At 42.9% G+C, this 18,021-nt stretch overlaps 1 protein-coding gene across 1 annotated transcript in view; it reads right to left on the reverse strand.

Moving 5' to 3' along the window:
* Positions 1-1,461: 1,461 nt before the first annotated feature.
* Positions 1,462-18,021, reverse strand: part of LOC135898587 (A disintegrin and metalloproteinase with thrombospondin motifs like) — a 28,730-nt gene continuing 12,170 nt past the window's right edge. Inside the window, exons 4-7 of the mRNA XM_070522881.1 lie at positions 12,238-12,375; positions 5,766-5,904; positions 2,466-2,582; positions 1,462-1,581 (exon numbers count right to left, since the gene is read on the reverse strand). Coding sequence (XP_070378982.1) covers positions 1,546-1,581; positions 2,466-2,582; positions 5,766-5,904; positions 12,238-12,375 — 430 coding nt within the window. The 3' untranslated portion in view covers positions 1,462-1,545. The remainder of the gene's footprint in view (positions 1,582-2,465; positions 2,583-5,765; positions 5,905-12,237; positions 12,376-18,021) is intronic.

The following is an 18,021-nucleotide window of genomic DNA, read 5'->3' on the forward strand; positions in this document are numbered from 1 at the left end:
GTGGGTGTTGGAAAGCACAGCTGGAAAATGATGGGTAACAAGAGGCTTCAATAAAGCAAGCCTCATAACTTCGTGACAAAAATGCGCTATCTATTTCAAATTGTTGGTTTCTTTATTCACAAATAACATTTTGTTTATTTACTAACAGGAGCATATATATGTAAGATCAATCTGATGAACAAAAATCCAAGCCATCCACTTGCATAAAGATGGCCTTATACGGCTTGTCATCAAAAGTTTGAGCAACACTCACCCGATCAAACATTATTTCTAATTTACGACAATGGCTGTCGAAACACCCATATTGTGAATAGCTGTGGGGGAAATCCACCTGCTAGCAGCTGAAATACAGGATACAAGGCAATAAATTCATGTGTAATGTATGTGTATACTTCAGGCAGGTAGTAGACAAAGTTTCTTCGGAAAATTGTTACAACATTGTCTTCAATGCCTCTTCTGAATAATATTAGCCTCGCAGCTTTCTCGCTACCAACCACATTGACGAATTCTGTCATGACACAGTACATCTTATAGTTACTGCAGTTCCTTTGCAGCTCCTTAGTACCCGCAGTATCCTGGCTGCAACTTAATTGTAATGGCTCGCCGTCAAGCGGCCATGCTCGACGCGGAGGTGTCCGTTTTTAATGGGACGGTGTCGCTTCTATATTACATGCTCTACATACTTATTTTGTCATACAAAGTGCCACATATTCAGTGACCCCAATTGTCTACTATGTCAAGCAGCAGCAACGGGTATGTTGCCTATTAAGGCGCATACGAATTGACCTGAGCTATCTGGGTGGCAACAAGGCAGCTAGCGCATACCTAGTGAGCCAGGTTAGTTGACAACGGGGGTGAAAATGGTTAAATACGTCCACCAGGGGCCTCATCTCAACGAAAGGCTTCGAGAGTACAATTGTATTTCGTTGAGCTTGGTGTTCTATACCCTGGGTATTTATTTGCGTGATTGTTGGTGCAGCGGGGGGCCGCCGTAAGGATGTAAGCGTGGCTCGCTACATTCCGAAAGGTATCAAGGGCACAGAGACAGGGAGGTGGGGCTGGGCTACTTTCGTAAGCACGTCTCTGGTAAACACTATCGACGAATTCCTCTCACTTATTCCGAGATGAGGAAGACTCGACAGTAAAAGAATGGGCATGTTGGAAAATGTTATTAGCGCCATTTCTTCGTTTTCGATGCTTTCTAAGTATTTTTTTCACGCTTGTTCACTGAGATGGTTTAGCAGTTCCACTTTACCCGAGCCATAGCGCCGTTATCTGTTACCATGCATGCGGCTGGTGGGTAGTACTCGTAATACTTTTCGATCAATGAGTTTTTATGAAGTATCAGTTGTGCTTTGGTACAATTAAAGTGAAATGAATGAGGTGCCAATGCTGCCACAAAACAAACAACAAATATAGGAACTTCCAAGCGCAGATGAGAAAGTAATGCAAGAAAAAATATCACCATCAATATGTGTTTATTTTATCCAAATCATCGCAGCACCGGGCAATATTCCGAAGGTTCCTGAAACTCAGGGGCATGTTTCACACGATAAATTTACACATTCCTCTTTGGCATTCCTGGAAGAAAGAAAAAAAGGAATACTTTGCACGAAGACATTTCGCAGTGCTATACAATGCAGTTATGAAAATCACAAGAACATACTTCAAACATGATGTTACTTGTAATCACAATAGTATGTTCAAGGATAACAATTCAAGTTTATTCAGCTAAAAGGACCATGCACCAAAGCGCAGAAAAAGAATAGAAGGAATAGTGTTACGAGGAAATTGAACAGCATTAAATATTACAGAGCAAGCGCTTGTACTGTACGTTGAAAATTATAAAATAAATCTTGAAATGGCACGTTTAGGGGCACGTTTCTGACTTCAGTATAAGTCGCACAAATGCGTGGACACTTAGCACTTTTTATCAGTAGTGAATGTGACAATATTATTCTCAAATTGAACGCCGTTACGCGGTCCTTGGAAGTTTTATGCTGTGCTTAACGTACCACAGGGGTACGTGCTGCCTGGGGCAACATGTACTAGCAGCCTGCGTTGCCAGCGTTGCATGCCACTGACGTCCTGTGCGAAAGGAGACCGAGAACACAAGAGCGACCACAAGGCCGGCAGGCGTGAGCAGCATCTAAACTCAGGGGGGTGAGACAGATAAAAAGAGAGGGAGGGGAGAGAGAGATGGAGAGAGAGAGAGTGATGCGGACCACGTACTGGTTTCCTTGAGCGAGACGGCAGTACCGGGACGTGCGCATCACGGGACTCCCTCGCCCACGATAACCCCTCTTTCCCCATGGCGTCACGTCACCGTATCTGCTCCGTGGAGGCACTCACGTGATGTGGCGTCGCAGCCAATGGGAATTTAGGTGCCGTTTCGCTGCCACAGACGACGGCTCTTTCGCTGAACGGGCCGTTTGATCATTTCACATATATGCTGAAAAAATTACCTTACAATCTCCGTTTTGGTTGCAGCCCATTCCATCTGGAGCACTTGTTTCGAACGATGCCACCTCTTGCGTTTCGTGCAGGATTACGTAGCAACTCAGCGTGCACCAGTAAATCACCTGCGTCAAAAATAGATTTCATCTAACAAGCTGAACTCTGTATGAACACGGTGAATCTTTCAGAACACACTATCTGAGAGTGGCATCGAAATAATTTTTAAATACACCTTTTTTTTCAAAAAGAAGGCTATGAGCCGTATAGTTTGCCCTTCAATTCAAAACAATGCACTATGCTATGGTCATACAAAAAATGAAAAGGGCACTATCGACCCTATGCCTATAGCCCAATATCACATTGCCCTTATGCAACCTTCTAATCTCTTCATGAAATGTGAAAGAATATTTTGTCGCCAATTTTCTTGGGGCAAGGTGGTATTAAGGGCATTTGTACTTGAGGCAGGGCCACAAAGATAACCTGGATATTGAAGTAGAATAAATGACATATTTATTCAACTATCAAGGTTTGAATGCTTCACTGTCTTCACTGTAAAACGCGCAACTTTGGGTATTACAGAAGGGCTTTATTTTCACATATAAAACGAGGTGCAACAATCACTAGTAGTTTTCATTCAAAATATTCCTGGTTTAAGGCCAAAAATTCTTTTCCACACTGCAAGATCATCCTCATCATCAACATTGGTCCATATTTATTTACACTACCAGAACGAAGGCCGCTCCCACGCCCCCAATCATACTTGTCTTGCTCTAGCTGATTCCTACTTGTGCCAGAAATTTTTGTTAATTTTATTACCCCACCCAATTGTCTGTCATCGTAGACTGTGCTTACCTTCATTTGGCACCCATTCTGTGACTCTAATGGCCCAGTCGTTATCTGCGCTACTCAGTACGTGCCCTCCCCAGCTCCAATTCTTTTCTCTCAATGTCAACTAAAATGTCGACTATACTCGTTTGCTATCTGATCAGGACACCTTTATACCTGTCTCTTAAGGTTGCGGCAAACATTTTTAATGCCATCTTTGCTTGCGCGGTCCCTAACTTCTGGAGTCACTGCAATATGCTAATGACCGAAGGCTTGTGCTACCTCGTATTTACTGCGGTAAAGGGCTTTTGCGTCATAGCAGAAGTGAGGACGTTAGTCGAGACATATCCTTTGAGTAATTTCATCGTCTTGCGCAGAAGGTTCGCCGTAGTTGTTGCTAATTATTCTTAATCTAGTTGTGAATACGAAGATGGTGGCCACGCGCGCTTCAGAACTGTAAGAAACTTTCTCGCAGACAAGTGAATTGCCGAAAAAGGACGTGCTAGTTCCTTTATTCTGACGCGTTCTAAGTGCACCTAAATCTTGGAGTGATAATGCTGTTGTGATTCTTATTGCAAGACATCAACATCGCTAAGCACCCCCCCCCCATGGGTAATCAGAAGTTAAGTGCTGACTTCGAAGACATCTACAACGTAATTATTATGCATAATTTCAAAAACTATTAGCCTAAATATGCTACCATACTTGCCGCTTGTGAATTAAAAGCATAGAAGTTGTGTGAACTGTGAATAGATTGCGCAAGCTGTACACAATATCCTGAAATGCAGAAAGCACTTCGTGGGAAGTTCGTTTCGAAACAAGAAAAACACTCTCGTACACAAAGAAGCGCGCTAGTCACCCAGCAATGTAGATTGGAACATCCCGAATGACTTCATCCCATTTAATTACTATGGAAATCGCATACAAGCTTAACCCTGCCTTTGAAGTGCGGAAAATAAAATTAAAATTTTGTTATGGTTTCCATGTCACTAGAAATGCCCGTACTTGGAATTCGCTTTTACCTGTTTGAAACATATGAACGCGCAAAAGCCAGTAAGCACACTGAAAAATAATTTCACGCCAGCACAAATATGAAGGTAGTTCCGTTACGAATCTCATGCCTTCGTCAAAGGTAATACTTTGCTGCCAAACAAAGCAGTGACGTCATCGTCATCGCATAGTCGTTTTTGTTGTTGTACCCACGTCATCAGGCAAGCCCCTCAGCTTCACTTTCCCGAAGGGGTGAACAGACCCAGATTGCTCACCATTAGGACCATTAGAAGAGGAACTGATAGGTTCTTGAAGCTATGTGCATGCCAGCGTTTTGTTCCCTCATGAAGCCCACAACAAATTTCCCGCGCTATTCTCAATGCCGATATCCTCCATCAAGCAGATCACAGTCGTAGGTCATTCAACCTATTCTCGAAGGAAACACGTAAAAGCGCTTTTAGCCCATGCGCCCTCGCTAACCTTTTGTGCTTGGTAACTTGTGCGTTGTATTGCATGGCCCACCGTATCGGAAAGTGGTGACGTCTGTTCATGTATTTTGATTGCAATGTCAGATGATGATCTGTCGGACTACTACGATGTTGTGTGCAACCCCAAAAAGAAACATTGTGGTTTAAACATGTGTGTGTCGCAGTAGAAGAGCTCCTCAGAAACGCAAATATTGCTCAAGTATTGAGATTCTTGTAAACTTATGTTTGATATGGCATGCATAGCTTGGTCATGTGTGGCCCAGAACTACCCAGATAGTTAGACATGCGTGCCTGATACAATAGTTACCATTTGTGTACGAATAATAGAAAGGAAATTAAAAAGAAGAAAGGAAAAGCCCCGGTCATGCGGCTCGTTTTTATGACTTCGGTTTCAACGAGTTCGTATACTGCATTGAATTCTCACTCTTTTTGTCTAGTAATATGAGGCTAACTTCGCCTTACGCAGTAATACATTATGTCATATAAATGCATATTGGTTGCATTTTAAACGTTATTAGATGAACGCGGCACTAAAAACAAATGAGTGCTTTCCTTCTTGCGGATCCTTTACTCTTAATAAGAAAGCCCATCGAAAGTTGGAATAGAATTCCCTGTCCACTCACACATAGTGAGAAATTCCTCACATAAATTAACATCAAAGACTAGCAAAATAAGCTGACTTTCTCAATGACCGCTTATTGGCGCCACACGTCTGCATACTGACTCGCTTAAACCGAATTTTTCGAAAACTAAGGAAACTTGCAGCACACTTTCAATGCGAAAGTCAAGACATGTTGAACAGGTTTTTTTAATATCAACGCATTCCTCAGTGTTGCTCCGTCTTCGCGGTGCCTTCTCTTCTCGGTTGGACATACAAGCATATGGTAGAATGTGTAAGTGTTGCCTTCGAAAACGTTGTCATCAATAGGCACACGCTGCTACTTCGTTTGATAATGGCTATATTATATTCATCAATGGTAGTAGAACGCAGAAATGGATTCATACCGTAGCATTCAAAAAGTCCTCGTTTTCCCGCTTTTTCCTCACGCACTGGTCTTTTCTCAGCTGCTCGTCTCGTTCCTGAGCAGCAGGACTGGCAGGTTCAGGACATCTACGGCGGAATAGACAGCTGGCAGCGGATGTGCTGCGCGATGGTAACTTGTGAAACAGTGTGTAGCAGGATACAAACAATCAGACATACGATGTACATTGTATTTGAACGTGTGAATCGTGACACATATTTAAAACCAATTTCTGAAGTGATTCATATTTTCATGCACAATTGCAAGCATCGGGCTGAAAATTTTGAGCCTGAAATGTTATGACGAAGCTCACTTTGCCTACTTTCACTACTTTGGAGAGGTGTGCGTCAGGTCTCCCGCAATTTCGACGGATATATTTGGGGATCCACGATGTGGTTTAGATATCTGTTTCTCTTATACTCATCATGTGAGCGTATTTGCCACGTTTGTACTGCGTAACAAAAAGTTAATTTCTGATTAGAACCTGAACATATAATATTGGCTGACTCATATTTCTAATCACAGAAATCCGTTATTAGGATGCTGAGTCGCAGTATGAACATATTCCTATTTACTCCATTTTCTTTGATTTAGCCACTGACTAAATGCCTTATTGAGCATACTCCTTCATGTCCTCTCAAGAATGTTCATGCGTCACTAGGATTTCTCCATAGAATCTGAACCTTTATAGCCTCTCACAGATACGTGTAGAGACACGGTTCTGCTAAAAGAACCGTGAATTATATTTGACAGATTATTTATGTTTCTTTACTTCATATCACGTTGGCAATTGGTATGTGTGGGGCACAGAGGGATTTGCCAGATCTTGTGCAGTCTTCTAGTTTGCGCAAGTCCCACAATAACACAGGCGGGCTCACAATACGCAAACACTGCTTGGAAGTTGTCAAGTAAACTACATTACTTTAATACTAGGGTCGTTGCTACGCATGCTTCTCACACTGTGCATTCACATGAGTTTGAATTACGGCTAAACCTGTGAATGCATTGCATAAACATAAAGAATGCATGGCAATAAAGTTGTAATATTCATGGTCGATAAACGGACATTCCATGAGAAAACTGTTGCACATGACGAAAGCAAGCAAATCGGTGCAAATTGCCATTACTTCTAAACCATTAAATGAAGTGCTTTATTTTAACTATGCTTCACAAATATTCCACGTTGTGCGTTCGATGTTCACAACTTTTTCGAGTATCTGTCGGCAGTTTAGTGTTCAGGGAAAAGCACGAATTGTTTTCTTCCTCTGCTATCAGTCAGAGAATGTGCTACATACAGCACTTATGGTGAAGAGAAATGTTTCAAATGCAGCTACAAAATCACCTAAAAGGAAACATGTTTCTTGTTCATTCTGGAAGGACAAGATTGGCTGGGCGATTCAGACGGGAGCATGATTCCGCCCAGTTTAGCTTACAGCTTATTGGTAGTAGCTTGTGAAAATTATGGACTGGCAAGCACTTTCGCAATCTGTGAACTACTATTTTTGTTCTTGCACCTGCATGAGCACTGTCATGCGAAGCACGAAGGGAAAATGTGATTAGAAGATACTAGCATAGGTAACACCATGTTTTTTTTTTTGCAGTGTCTCACTACACACATGCACATTCCCGTATACCGTACCGTACATTAGCAATGGTTACGTGCCAAGACCGATATACGCAAAAAATTTATATATATATATATATATATATATATATATATATGCAACCATGCTGCCGCTCCGCGTTGCAAAAAAAATGAATAAGACAAATTGCTAGTATTCACAAGAAAAATTCGCACACGTTAACCGCACATGCGATAATGGCAAAGTTCGATCAAAATGATACCTGAACAGTTTTACCCAATGGATGGGCAGCGCCAATGGTCGCTTGTAGAGGTGCGCAAACATTTAAAACTTTCTAATAGTCAGTATATTATTCTCTGTTGGATTCGAACCTCGAATTGAGTAGTCACATTTAGGAAATGCGAGTTTTTCGAACATTTTTTATACTCCATGTCGACTCTACATGACCAAACGTGAAATTAAAGGGAAAATTTATTAACTGTATTTTATAAGTCGCAGACACAAGCTACTAACACACCCTCGGTTGCGCAAGGAGCAGCAGGTTTCCGGCTAAGAAAATATCACAATCGAGAGACGGCATTTGGCTCTGAAGCACTTCTGTCCTCTTATTGGACCAAGTGTGAGTTCGTTTCGTTGCAATGTGCTTTTTTAATATTTCATCGTCATCGAGAAATATATTGCGACAGCAATTATTTGGACATACCAGACGTTTTTATGTTGTCGCCGTCGGCGTCGCCGTGATATGTCGTAAAAAGTGCAAGGGCGATAACACCGTCGCCGCGCGCCCTACGCTGTTTGGGCGAGTGAAAGCGTGCGAGAGGAGCTGACGATCGCGGCTCAACTACCCCGCGCGAAAGGGAGGAGAGCGGGGAGGAAGTGCACCGTCTTCCGTCGCGGGTGGGGAAGCCAACGCTGCGAGGCACCGGGTGTAGGGGAGAGAGGGGAGTGGCGTTCTACTCCGGCTGTAACTGCGTTTGTGGCGGCTTCTCGCAGTCGCGCGGCCGTATCTTGAGGGCGTTCTGCGTTGGGGGATAAGGGCACATTCACACCGGCGACTGACAGTGGTCGCGCGACCAAGTTGGTCGCAAAGCGACCAGTCGCAAATGGTCGCAAACGGTCGCCTTCCGTGAAAAGCGACCATTTTGGGCCAGTCACTCTCTGCGCGATTTTTCAGTCGCGCGACCATGGTCGCAAAACTGATAAACCAATCAGCGGCGCACCGGAAGTGATCTTTCGTGTGTCTACATCCGGCCTTCTGCGGTGTCGCGTTCAAATTCCGCGTAGATTCCGAGAGTTCTCGCTGAGAACGATAATCACCGGGATTGCGACTTGCGGGTCGCGCTCAGCCGGGCTTGCCAGTGTGAACATCCGTCGCCTTCGGTCGCATTTTGATTGCGAGTCGCAAATGGTCGCGCGACCTCCTCAAGTCGCCGGTGTGAATGAGACCTAAGTCTAGCAGTGTCGACGGCTTGTAGCTTTGTATGTGATCTCGGCGCTGAGTTTGCATTGAAGCGATGCGTAGCACGAAGGTCACTTCGCTCGCTGCTGCTTTTCGATTGCTCATGCCCGTGTCTCGGCAGCGAGTGTCCAAGGTCATCAAGAGTGATTTGGTCGTAGTTGCTATGCGCGCTGGCACCATGCTTGTTAATTTAGATAGAAAGTGAATGTTTACGTGTATACGACCGAGAAAAGTGTCACCTTTACTTCGTATGGCTTTCAACAAGTTTGCTATCACAATGGACGCTTCGCCTTTCTGGCGAAACTGCGAGTTTTTACCTACTGCCCCTACCTGTCAAACTTTAGGAATAGTGCTTTTTTGTTGAATATGCCATCACTGCAGATAATAAGCATTCCCTGTTTAGTCATAATGGTCTACTTCTATGTTTAATGGCCTAGACACTTATTGTTAACACACAAGCGCATTAGCTTCGAGGGGGCGTGTGGTTGCTAACAAATTGTGTACTTGTTCCAAACACTCCCTTAGTACTTCTTAAAGCATGCTTATGAAGTCCACTAAAATTATGGAAACTTTCTAGGGATATACACGGATGTGAAAAATGTCTGGTTTCAATTGTGAGAAGAATGAATTATTCAGAGCCATGTGCGAAATCTCCAATACTCAATTTGGTTGCACTTGTTTCTGGTATAATTTTATTCGTATTTGATTCAGTGGTAAAAATGGCTGTTCGCGGTGTCATATATTCTGGAACTATTTATTTTGTTAATAATACCATCAACGTTAGGCATAGTGGCCGTTTATTTATATCTTTACGTCCTCACATTAGGCTCTACGAAAATACCCCTGGGCTATTTGTTGTTATGTACTGGAGCATTGTTGGATATATTTATTATCTGGTGTTTATGTAAACACGTGCTTTAAGGAGCACTAAAGTGGGCTAGGCTACAGCGGCACCGGCACCATGTTTAATCACTGCTTGTTCTTCAGCAGTTCTTCGGCTTCCTTGCTGGACCCCCCCCCCCCCCCTTTGCGGCGTCACATGGCTTGGAATGATCATGAGATATGATCATGCTTCCATTGACAAAGTTCGTTATAACTGGGATGACAGTTCAAACTCATCAGTAATGGCACCCACTCAACGTGTTTCTTCAGAGTCTGGCCATTTGACTTCCGTTCCATTCACTTCCTGAATTCATCCTGGTCGTTTTGAGAACCTTGTTGTCTTGAATATAAATGCTCGTAGTATAGTTAAAAATTTCCTGATTTATTGTCCCTTATATCTATTCATTCCCCCCATGTATCGGCATCACAGAGACTTGGCTGCACAATGGTGTTTACGAATCTGAGTTTACTCCACCCGGTTTTGTTGCCGTGCGCTTAGACATGATTAGCGGTAGTGGTGGTGGCGTGGCACTGCTTATCTGTTTGGATCTACAATTCTCAGTCTTGCCTTCTCCTCCAGAAACAGAATCCGTGTGGCGTAAATTTACCTTCATAATCGGAGTATTGTGATTAGTGTTATATATCGTCCCCCTGGTTCTACTCTTGATGTTTTTCATGCTGCTGAAAATTTCATGAGTGAGATCAACATTGCTTCGTGGAGTTTTATCTGTATGGGTGACTTCAACACCCCTGGCATCCACTGGCCATCATTGTCTGCAGTCGATCGTGACACGGCTATTCTAAATCTAATCAACAGAACATCAAGAACTAATCAACATTTCCTTGTCCTTCGGTCTCAACCAGATTGATCCTAGTGCAACCAGAATAAATAGATTAAATTCCGTCCTTTACTTAGTTTCTCTAAGCGCTAACCTAGCAGAACGTGACCTTTCTTGCGAGGTAATTGATGGTATTTCAGACCATAAAGGCGTTTTAGTGACCCTCGCCTGTCCAATTTCTAAATCCCCCTACACGTTTACTAGTTTTCCTGATTTCACTCGTGCGGATGACAACTCAATTACTGATGCCTTATCTCATCATTTCGATACGTTTAGTGCACTTGCAGACAATCAGGACGTCAACTGCCTTGCTAACTACTTTGAGCGTCTTGTCAAATTATGTATCGAACCTTCTATGCACGTTAAAACTTAGAAAAAAAATTCTAACACTCCATGGATGATTCGGGATATCTTGCATTTGTCTCGTCGCGTTCGGAGGTTAAGGCGTTCCAGAAGAGGCACTGATCCCACGGTGTTGTATAGATTTGTTAAGGCAAAGAAAGAACTGAATCTTAAGTTGCAAAATGCCAAGCATTTCTTTTTTCACGTTCGCCTGCACAATTTCTTAAGAACTAACCCACGAAAATTTTGGTCTTCTATTTTACCTCGCGATGCTTCATCCAATTCTTTCAGAGTAGATAATGACGTCGCCGACGACCCGGCGGCGATATCCGATGCATTCAACAAGTATTTCCAATCCGTGCTTGTTTCCGATAACAACTTTATCCCGACACTTACCAATATAGTTTCTTCTGACCGTTTGACTAGGGTCTGCAGGCAACGCTGCGGGTCACCGCAGCGTTGCCGGCCTGCTTGCGTCGTCCGGGACGTAAATTTGAGGTTAGGAGATTGGAATGAAAATGTATTGGAATATTTTTACGTTATAGCGCCCCAGCTAAATTTATCTAATTCATCAAAGCAAAACTGGTCATAAAAATGAGCTTACTGGGGAGATCATCATTGTGTGTGGCATGTTATTCTTACAAGCTGCCTATATTAAAATGCGGCAGTCTTGTTTTTAAGACCAGAGTGTAAGCTTCATCAGTAATGACTGCAAACAACGCGGCGCACTACGTCACGATTCCCTTGTAGGGATTTCTGGCTATTATCGTGGTATTACTATCAGAAAATGCTACTCCCATCGGCCTAAAGAGATAATTTTTTCAGCTGTCATACCCAAGCTCAATAATTGAGTGTAATAAGTCACTTCTTCTGTATTCAGTGTAATTATTGTATTTCAAGTTGATCCATAAGTTCTTTATTGGCGAAATCGCTGTGTTAGCGGCGCACTCTTTGGCTCTCGGTGTATTTAGTAGGATCTTCCACGAGCGATGTATATGCACAGGGATTCCGAGCATACAGTAAGTAATAGGTTAGCATAAGTGTGGCATGTGCATGTTAGCACGAAGAAAAAACAGCTAAATGCTTAGACTAGTAATTGGAGCTAAGAGGCACACACTGAAGCGTTTTAGCAACACTCAATATGGCATGCTTACCGTCTGACCAGGCATACCGTATTTATAGGGTGCTTTAAGAAAAGCTATGCTTGGACTTGTTGGTGTTTACCAAAGGAGAAGGCTAAAAACATAGACTAAACAGTAACAGCAACAGAGCAGTTTCAAGGCAAAAGACACAAAGCAAAGAATTCTTGAATATGTACCGCGTACGCCAGTTTGTATTGAGACAACTCACGCCAAAAATGTCTTCATTGCTGCCTTGCTGCATGCTGAGTACACATGTCTTTGTTTATAAAGATAAGGATTCATTATATATCCACCACCTGCCGGGCAACTTGTTGAGGTCTCGCTGCCATCATGAGGGGAGCCTAGGCTGAAAAAGTGTTTTTTTAGCACAATTGGAAGATTGCCATACGTATTTGAGGCATATTTTCAGTGTTCGCGCTGCGCTCCTTGTCACAGGTACATTTTTTAAAATAGGTTGACTAAAGCAGAGCGCAGCTAATGATTGTCTAGTTATTAGACGGTGGGCCATGTGGAACCCCTCTACTGCAACGAAGGTAAGTGGAGGTGGGACAAATGGTTGGGAAATGTCGCACTTTGTTAATAAAGTGCAAATAAAGGTAAACACATAAGTCTAACTTGAAGAATCAGAGGACCCAAATAAATGTGCTTGCTACAGAAACTGCACGAAAATAATACAGCTATTTATGACGGCAAGATGCTGCTTTTCGCTAACTTCATGATGGCATCAAGGGACACGCATGAGAAGGTAGGTGGTTGTCATCCAGTTTGGCTGAGCGACTTGAGGTTTCTGTCATTTCGTATTTACGTCAAAGGGTCGTCGGTCGCCAGTTAAGCCTTTATATTCAAAACAATGGCTCCTACGTAAAGCTTTGCTTGCACTGCCGCTTTTCAAGTTTCAAACTTTTCAAGTTTCAGTGTGACAGAAACATGGGCCAGAGCGTTTCGTTAACGCTGCAAATGCTGTTATTTTGAACGTACACAGAACAGATCAGTCTCCTAAACAAGCATTTGTACATATCATGAACTGCCATATTGACTGAACTACTGACCGCGCATGGTGAATTGAAAAAAAAACTATTACAAATATAATAGTATTGACGCGCAAACGAAGACGTTCTCATTAGGACCAGCTTAGGGAATATTGAGAAGTCTAGAACGTAAAAAGAACTACATTGTCTTTAAAAGGCCACATAAATATGAAGGTACGTGAGTGGCTAACCTTTCAAGCATAACCAAATGGAATTTTTGCAGCAGAACCTATTTTTGTAAGACTTTATAGAAAAAAAAGTTATTTAAGATTTATCAATATATCAGCGCATTTATTTTTGTTCATAAAGATGCATTGTTTTATCAATAAAAGCGTTATTCTAAATATTGCTCTGTAAACTATCCAATGATATGCTCAAATTATGCGTAAGTTTAAAAGTTATCCCAATTTATATGATACCCAGGGACGACAGCAAAATTGTTCAGCAATGTGAGATGAAGTGACCACGTTTATTTTATTATTATTTACAACACTGATGTTGACAAATTACTTAATTATAACAATGTCAGCAGCCCAAAACAAATTCAAGCAACACTGCAAGCACCTTTTGTAGTTAATACGTTGTAAATAACGCCACAATGACTGCATTTCGCAAGGCCTGGAAAGCTTCTGAATACATAAAAACGTGTTAGTATTAGTAGCGTTATTGATGCGTTCGCCTGAGAACTGTAATACAGATTTCTGCACAGCATATACTTACAAAGAATCAACCGATACAGGTCTAGAATGGCTCAATTAATTTACTATTGAATAAAGTCAGTTCAGATTGGTTAGTTTAAATATACAATCACAGCGTTACAGCATGCACCGAACTCGAAATGCCATGCTTCTCCACTTCTTGGGGACTAACGGTTGGGAAACGTCACAGTTTGTTAGCAATTAGGTGCAGCAAAAGGTCAACAAGCTATGTCTATATTTCTAAAAATCAAAGCACACAGGTAAAAGCGTTTCCTACAAGAACTACATAAAAATCATACGTCTAGTCTTGCTAAAAAGACACAAGTTCTCGCTAATTGCATATTGACAACAATGGAAACGCTTGAGAATGTTACTAAACCGCGTTAAGGTCCATTCAAATTGAGCAACAAGTTGATACAAGCTGTCTGCAACAGTACGACAAATGTGATGTCGGCGCCTGAGTGAAATTGGATTACCGATAATTGTGGGGAAATATGGTAATAACAAGCACCGAGAGCCTGTTCGTCAATATTTCTGCAACATACTCTCGCACCAATAGCCAAACTGAACAATAACCTTTGCCAACGTCTCCAGTACTGTGGAGTGAAAAAAGGCAAAGTTAGAATCACAGATTTACCAATGGTGATTGTTTTCTGCCTAATTCATGTGGAATGTCGCACAACGATGCCACTTGAAGGCGATTACTTATTAGAATATACCGTCCTCGCCAGTTTTTGCTCATGAACCCGAGTAAAACGCCGTTTATCGAAATGTATGTCTTACGTATTTCAATTTCCCAAAAGAGAGCGATGTAATTCTAGTAACTTGCACGTGGACGTTCATAGGCCATGCCTCGTTGATATCTGCATGTTAAAAGTAACATACGCTGTTCGGAAGTGTTCAAAGTGTTTTAAGGTATTTCAAAAGAAGTGGCTTATATTGGTGTAACAAGGCGGCCACTAGTATTTCGGTAAACAATGGGCACGGAAATTATATGGGTAATATTTTAGTGTTCACGTAAAGCATATGGACATTGTTTTCGGAGAAAAAGATAATGTCAGCGCAACAGAATCCCAAAGAGAAGATTTCTCGTCACTGTTGCTTTCCTCCGGATTTGCAGGCTTCTTTCTTTCCTATTAGGCCTAAATTTGGAGCCTAATTCCCTGCGTCAGATTTATCTGCCCCAGCGATGATTCCAAGGAGCTAAAAATGTTTCAAATGAAGCTCCAATGAACGACGTGACGAGCGCTGCTGAAGAAACAGGCCAAAGAAGCAAAGGCAGTGCTTCGATAATTAATATCACCCTGATCAACTTGCAGCCTAACGCTGAAGACTTTTTTTTTTTCGGCTGAGATTCATGCTACTCAAGGGGAGATCCTTTCTTTTTTTCTTGTTGAATTTCCGAACAGAAACCATGAGATGATCTTGTGTTTCGTTTGCGTAGCGTGGCTATGGTTCCTTTTAATGCAACCTGTGTAGATGTTCCATTAGCCACTCGGCTATGCTGGCTATCCACCGCAGTAGCCAAGAGGATATACACGTATGGAGTTGTGCTGTTGAGCACGACTCCAAGGGCTGAATTCCGGCCGCGGCAACGAAATAAAAATTAAAAAAGTATGTGCACCGTGCATTTTGTACACGTATACGTAACCACCCTGGACAAAATTAAACTGTACTCCCTCACTACGGCATGCCTCCCAGTCATAAACACTTTGGGCACTTACTAACCTAGAATTTCAAAGAATTTTATACAATTTCATGTGAAGGATCAAGCGTCTGGAAACGGGGCAGCAGAGCAAAAAGCTGATCCTTCGCTGCCACCCAACTCATCCTGTTCAACGGATGCCATTGCTGCAACAGATTGCTGTTGAGCCAACTCGAAGAGCATTTTGAAACTCTGAAGACGAATGTTGTGTATCTTTGCGCAACTTGGTTTAGTATTCAGAGTCCCATTCGACTACGCGCGCAAAACTAGTTGATATAGATGGTTTGAATTGGGATTAGACCTAAGCCTACAGCTCGCTACATCAGTTTTAAATGCAGAAAATGAGAGCGAAGTCTACATTTTGTCTTAGGTTGCCTGCGCTGGCGGGAATTTAGGTGGGAGACGTCATCGTATTTCACTATAGCGAATTTTATTTTGTCTTAAGTTGAGTGGTGTGAAGATGTTCGCAAATGGTGAAGGAATGAGCAACTGTTTATTTATGATACAACATAAACATTAAATTCTTATTATGTAAGTTTCCATCTGAAAACTCCCCCTCTGTACCGTACTTGTTTTCTCTGCTACGAAGGTGTAGCCTAGGGGGTGGGTGCTCTTAAGAGTCTGGTATTTTACCTTTTCTCATGCGACGAAGGCATTTTTGGGATTTTGAAGTGTCAGCAGTTTTACATAGACATCATAAAAACGTTAAGTATGTGGTGCTTTGAATTTCCGTGATGTAACTTGAGCTAAAGAAATGTTCTTTGCTAAACTAACCAACAACTTAGCTCCTCTAACTGTTGTGGAATGGCAGGATAAAATTCATTATATTATTCAATTCGCCTTTACACTTGTAGATTGTCACGTGTTTCCATGATCATTTCCTTTACCCTTCTAGCTTCCCGATAACATTATGTCGCGCTTAAGCAATACGGGGATGTTGGGCTCATAATCCTAGGCTCAGCAAGCTACACTGGTCAGGTGTTTCGAATGCATTAACGCAATACGACGCAACAATTCAAGCAGTGGCCTCGTCCAGTGCCTAAAATGATGCAACTCTTTGAGGATCGCCGCCGTACATAGATATCGGTGAAAACGAATTCCTAATTGTTATGGTCGCATATATAAGGCGACGTCCAAATGTTTAAAAAACGCGCTTCTTCTTATGTGGGCACCACATAGTCTCATCCTTTAAGTGCTTACCTTCTAAGACTTCAAGAAATATAATTCAAGTCGGCTGCTGCCTCTTGTCTTCAGCCAACATTATTTTTTACAGTGCTCTACGGAGGCTGGCACCGCGGCATTGAGGCGATATTCTTAATTTGCCTAAATGTTTGCTGTCGCGTGCCCGCGCCTCTGCTTTCTGACTTCATAATTGGCATTCCTTACGCTCCGTTTCGACTTACTGCTTTTAGAAAAAAAGAATCCTTGTGTTGTTTGTTATCATTCAAAGTGTCACCTACATTGCTCTCCTCGATCTACCTAGTGCAATACCTTTTTTTTTTACCGGTGGTCGCTTGCGAACAGGCTGTGTTACTGCACCAACGTCTCTTTTGCGAGATATCCGAGACCTGGCAGAATCTCGACTAGCAGGGTGACCATTGATTACCGGAAGTTCCTCAGTTACTTTCATTTTCTGCTACACAACACCGAGATCATTTGCAGGCACGAAAAATAAATGCCTTGATTTCGTTAGGGCTCTTGTGCTCTGGCCGCATTCTCCTGTTCATTACCTATTATTCTGGTTTTTATTCCCATTATTCCCTATCATTGGTTCGGACGTAGGTCGGAGGCTGCGTGACCCCTTCCTTTACTGGAATCGGACCCTCGGCGATACATAACGCCACATGTAGGTAGTGGGTCGAGGGCAAGAGTGTGTCTAGTCCAAAATAAAAAAGAAGACGCGCGTCTCTTCCCTACTTGCGACCCAATCCCGACGGGCATGTGTTCTAGGAGACAGCTGCTCTGCGGTTTATTAAACTCCCAACAGTTCTTCTGAAGGGCTGTGGCAAATTGGTGGAGGTGCTCGGTACACGCCCTCACGGATGTTGCAGACCCCCTCCAAGGATCCGCACTACAAATCCAGTGACTGTCGGCACTCCCGTGCGTCGGGCAAGCCACAGGATCAGGGGACTAGCCCCGGAAGTCGTCCACGCTACGGTTCCCCCCACTTCAACCGGAATGACCACCGCTTCCGCTCAACCCGCCCCAATCGATACGGTGAGGACGATGTTGAATCGGTATACACTTGAGAGCCAACGAGTCCCGACGACGTTCCATGGCGCAGTGTTCGAAGACATCGAAGTCTGGACACTGGATATGGAGCGCGTGGAGGCCTTCAACCGTTGGGACGACGCGGCAAAACTGAGACCCACTTACCTCTACCTGGAGGCCGCTGCGCCTACATGGTTTTGGAACCATGAGCAGCAACTGACGTCGTGGCACGAATTTTGTCGTCGGATTCTGGAGATTTACAAAAATGCTGATCGCCACGAATGAGTGGAACGAGCGATTCAGGCACGCATCCAGATGCCAAACGAAATTGTGACAACATACATTGAAGA

Source organism: Dermacentor albipictus, chromosome 8 (genome assembly GCF_038994185.2).
Source record: "Dermacentor albipictus isolate Rhodes 1998 colony chromosome 8, USDA_Dalb.pri_finalv2, whole genome shotgun sequence".
Lineage (NCBI taxonomy): Eukaryota > Metazoa > Arthropoda > Arachnida > Ixodida > Ixodidae > Dermacentor > Dermacentor albipictus.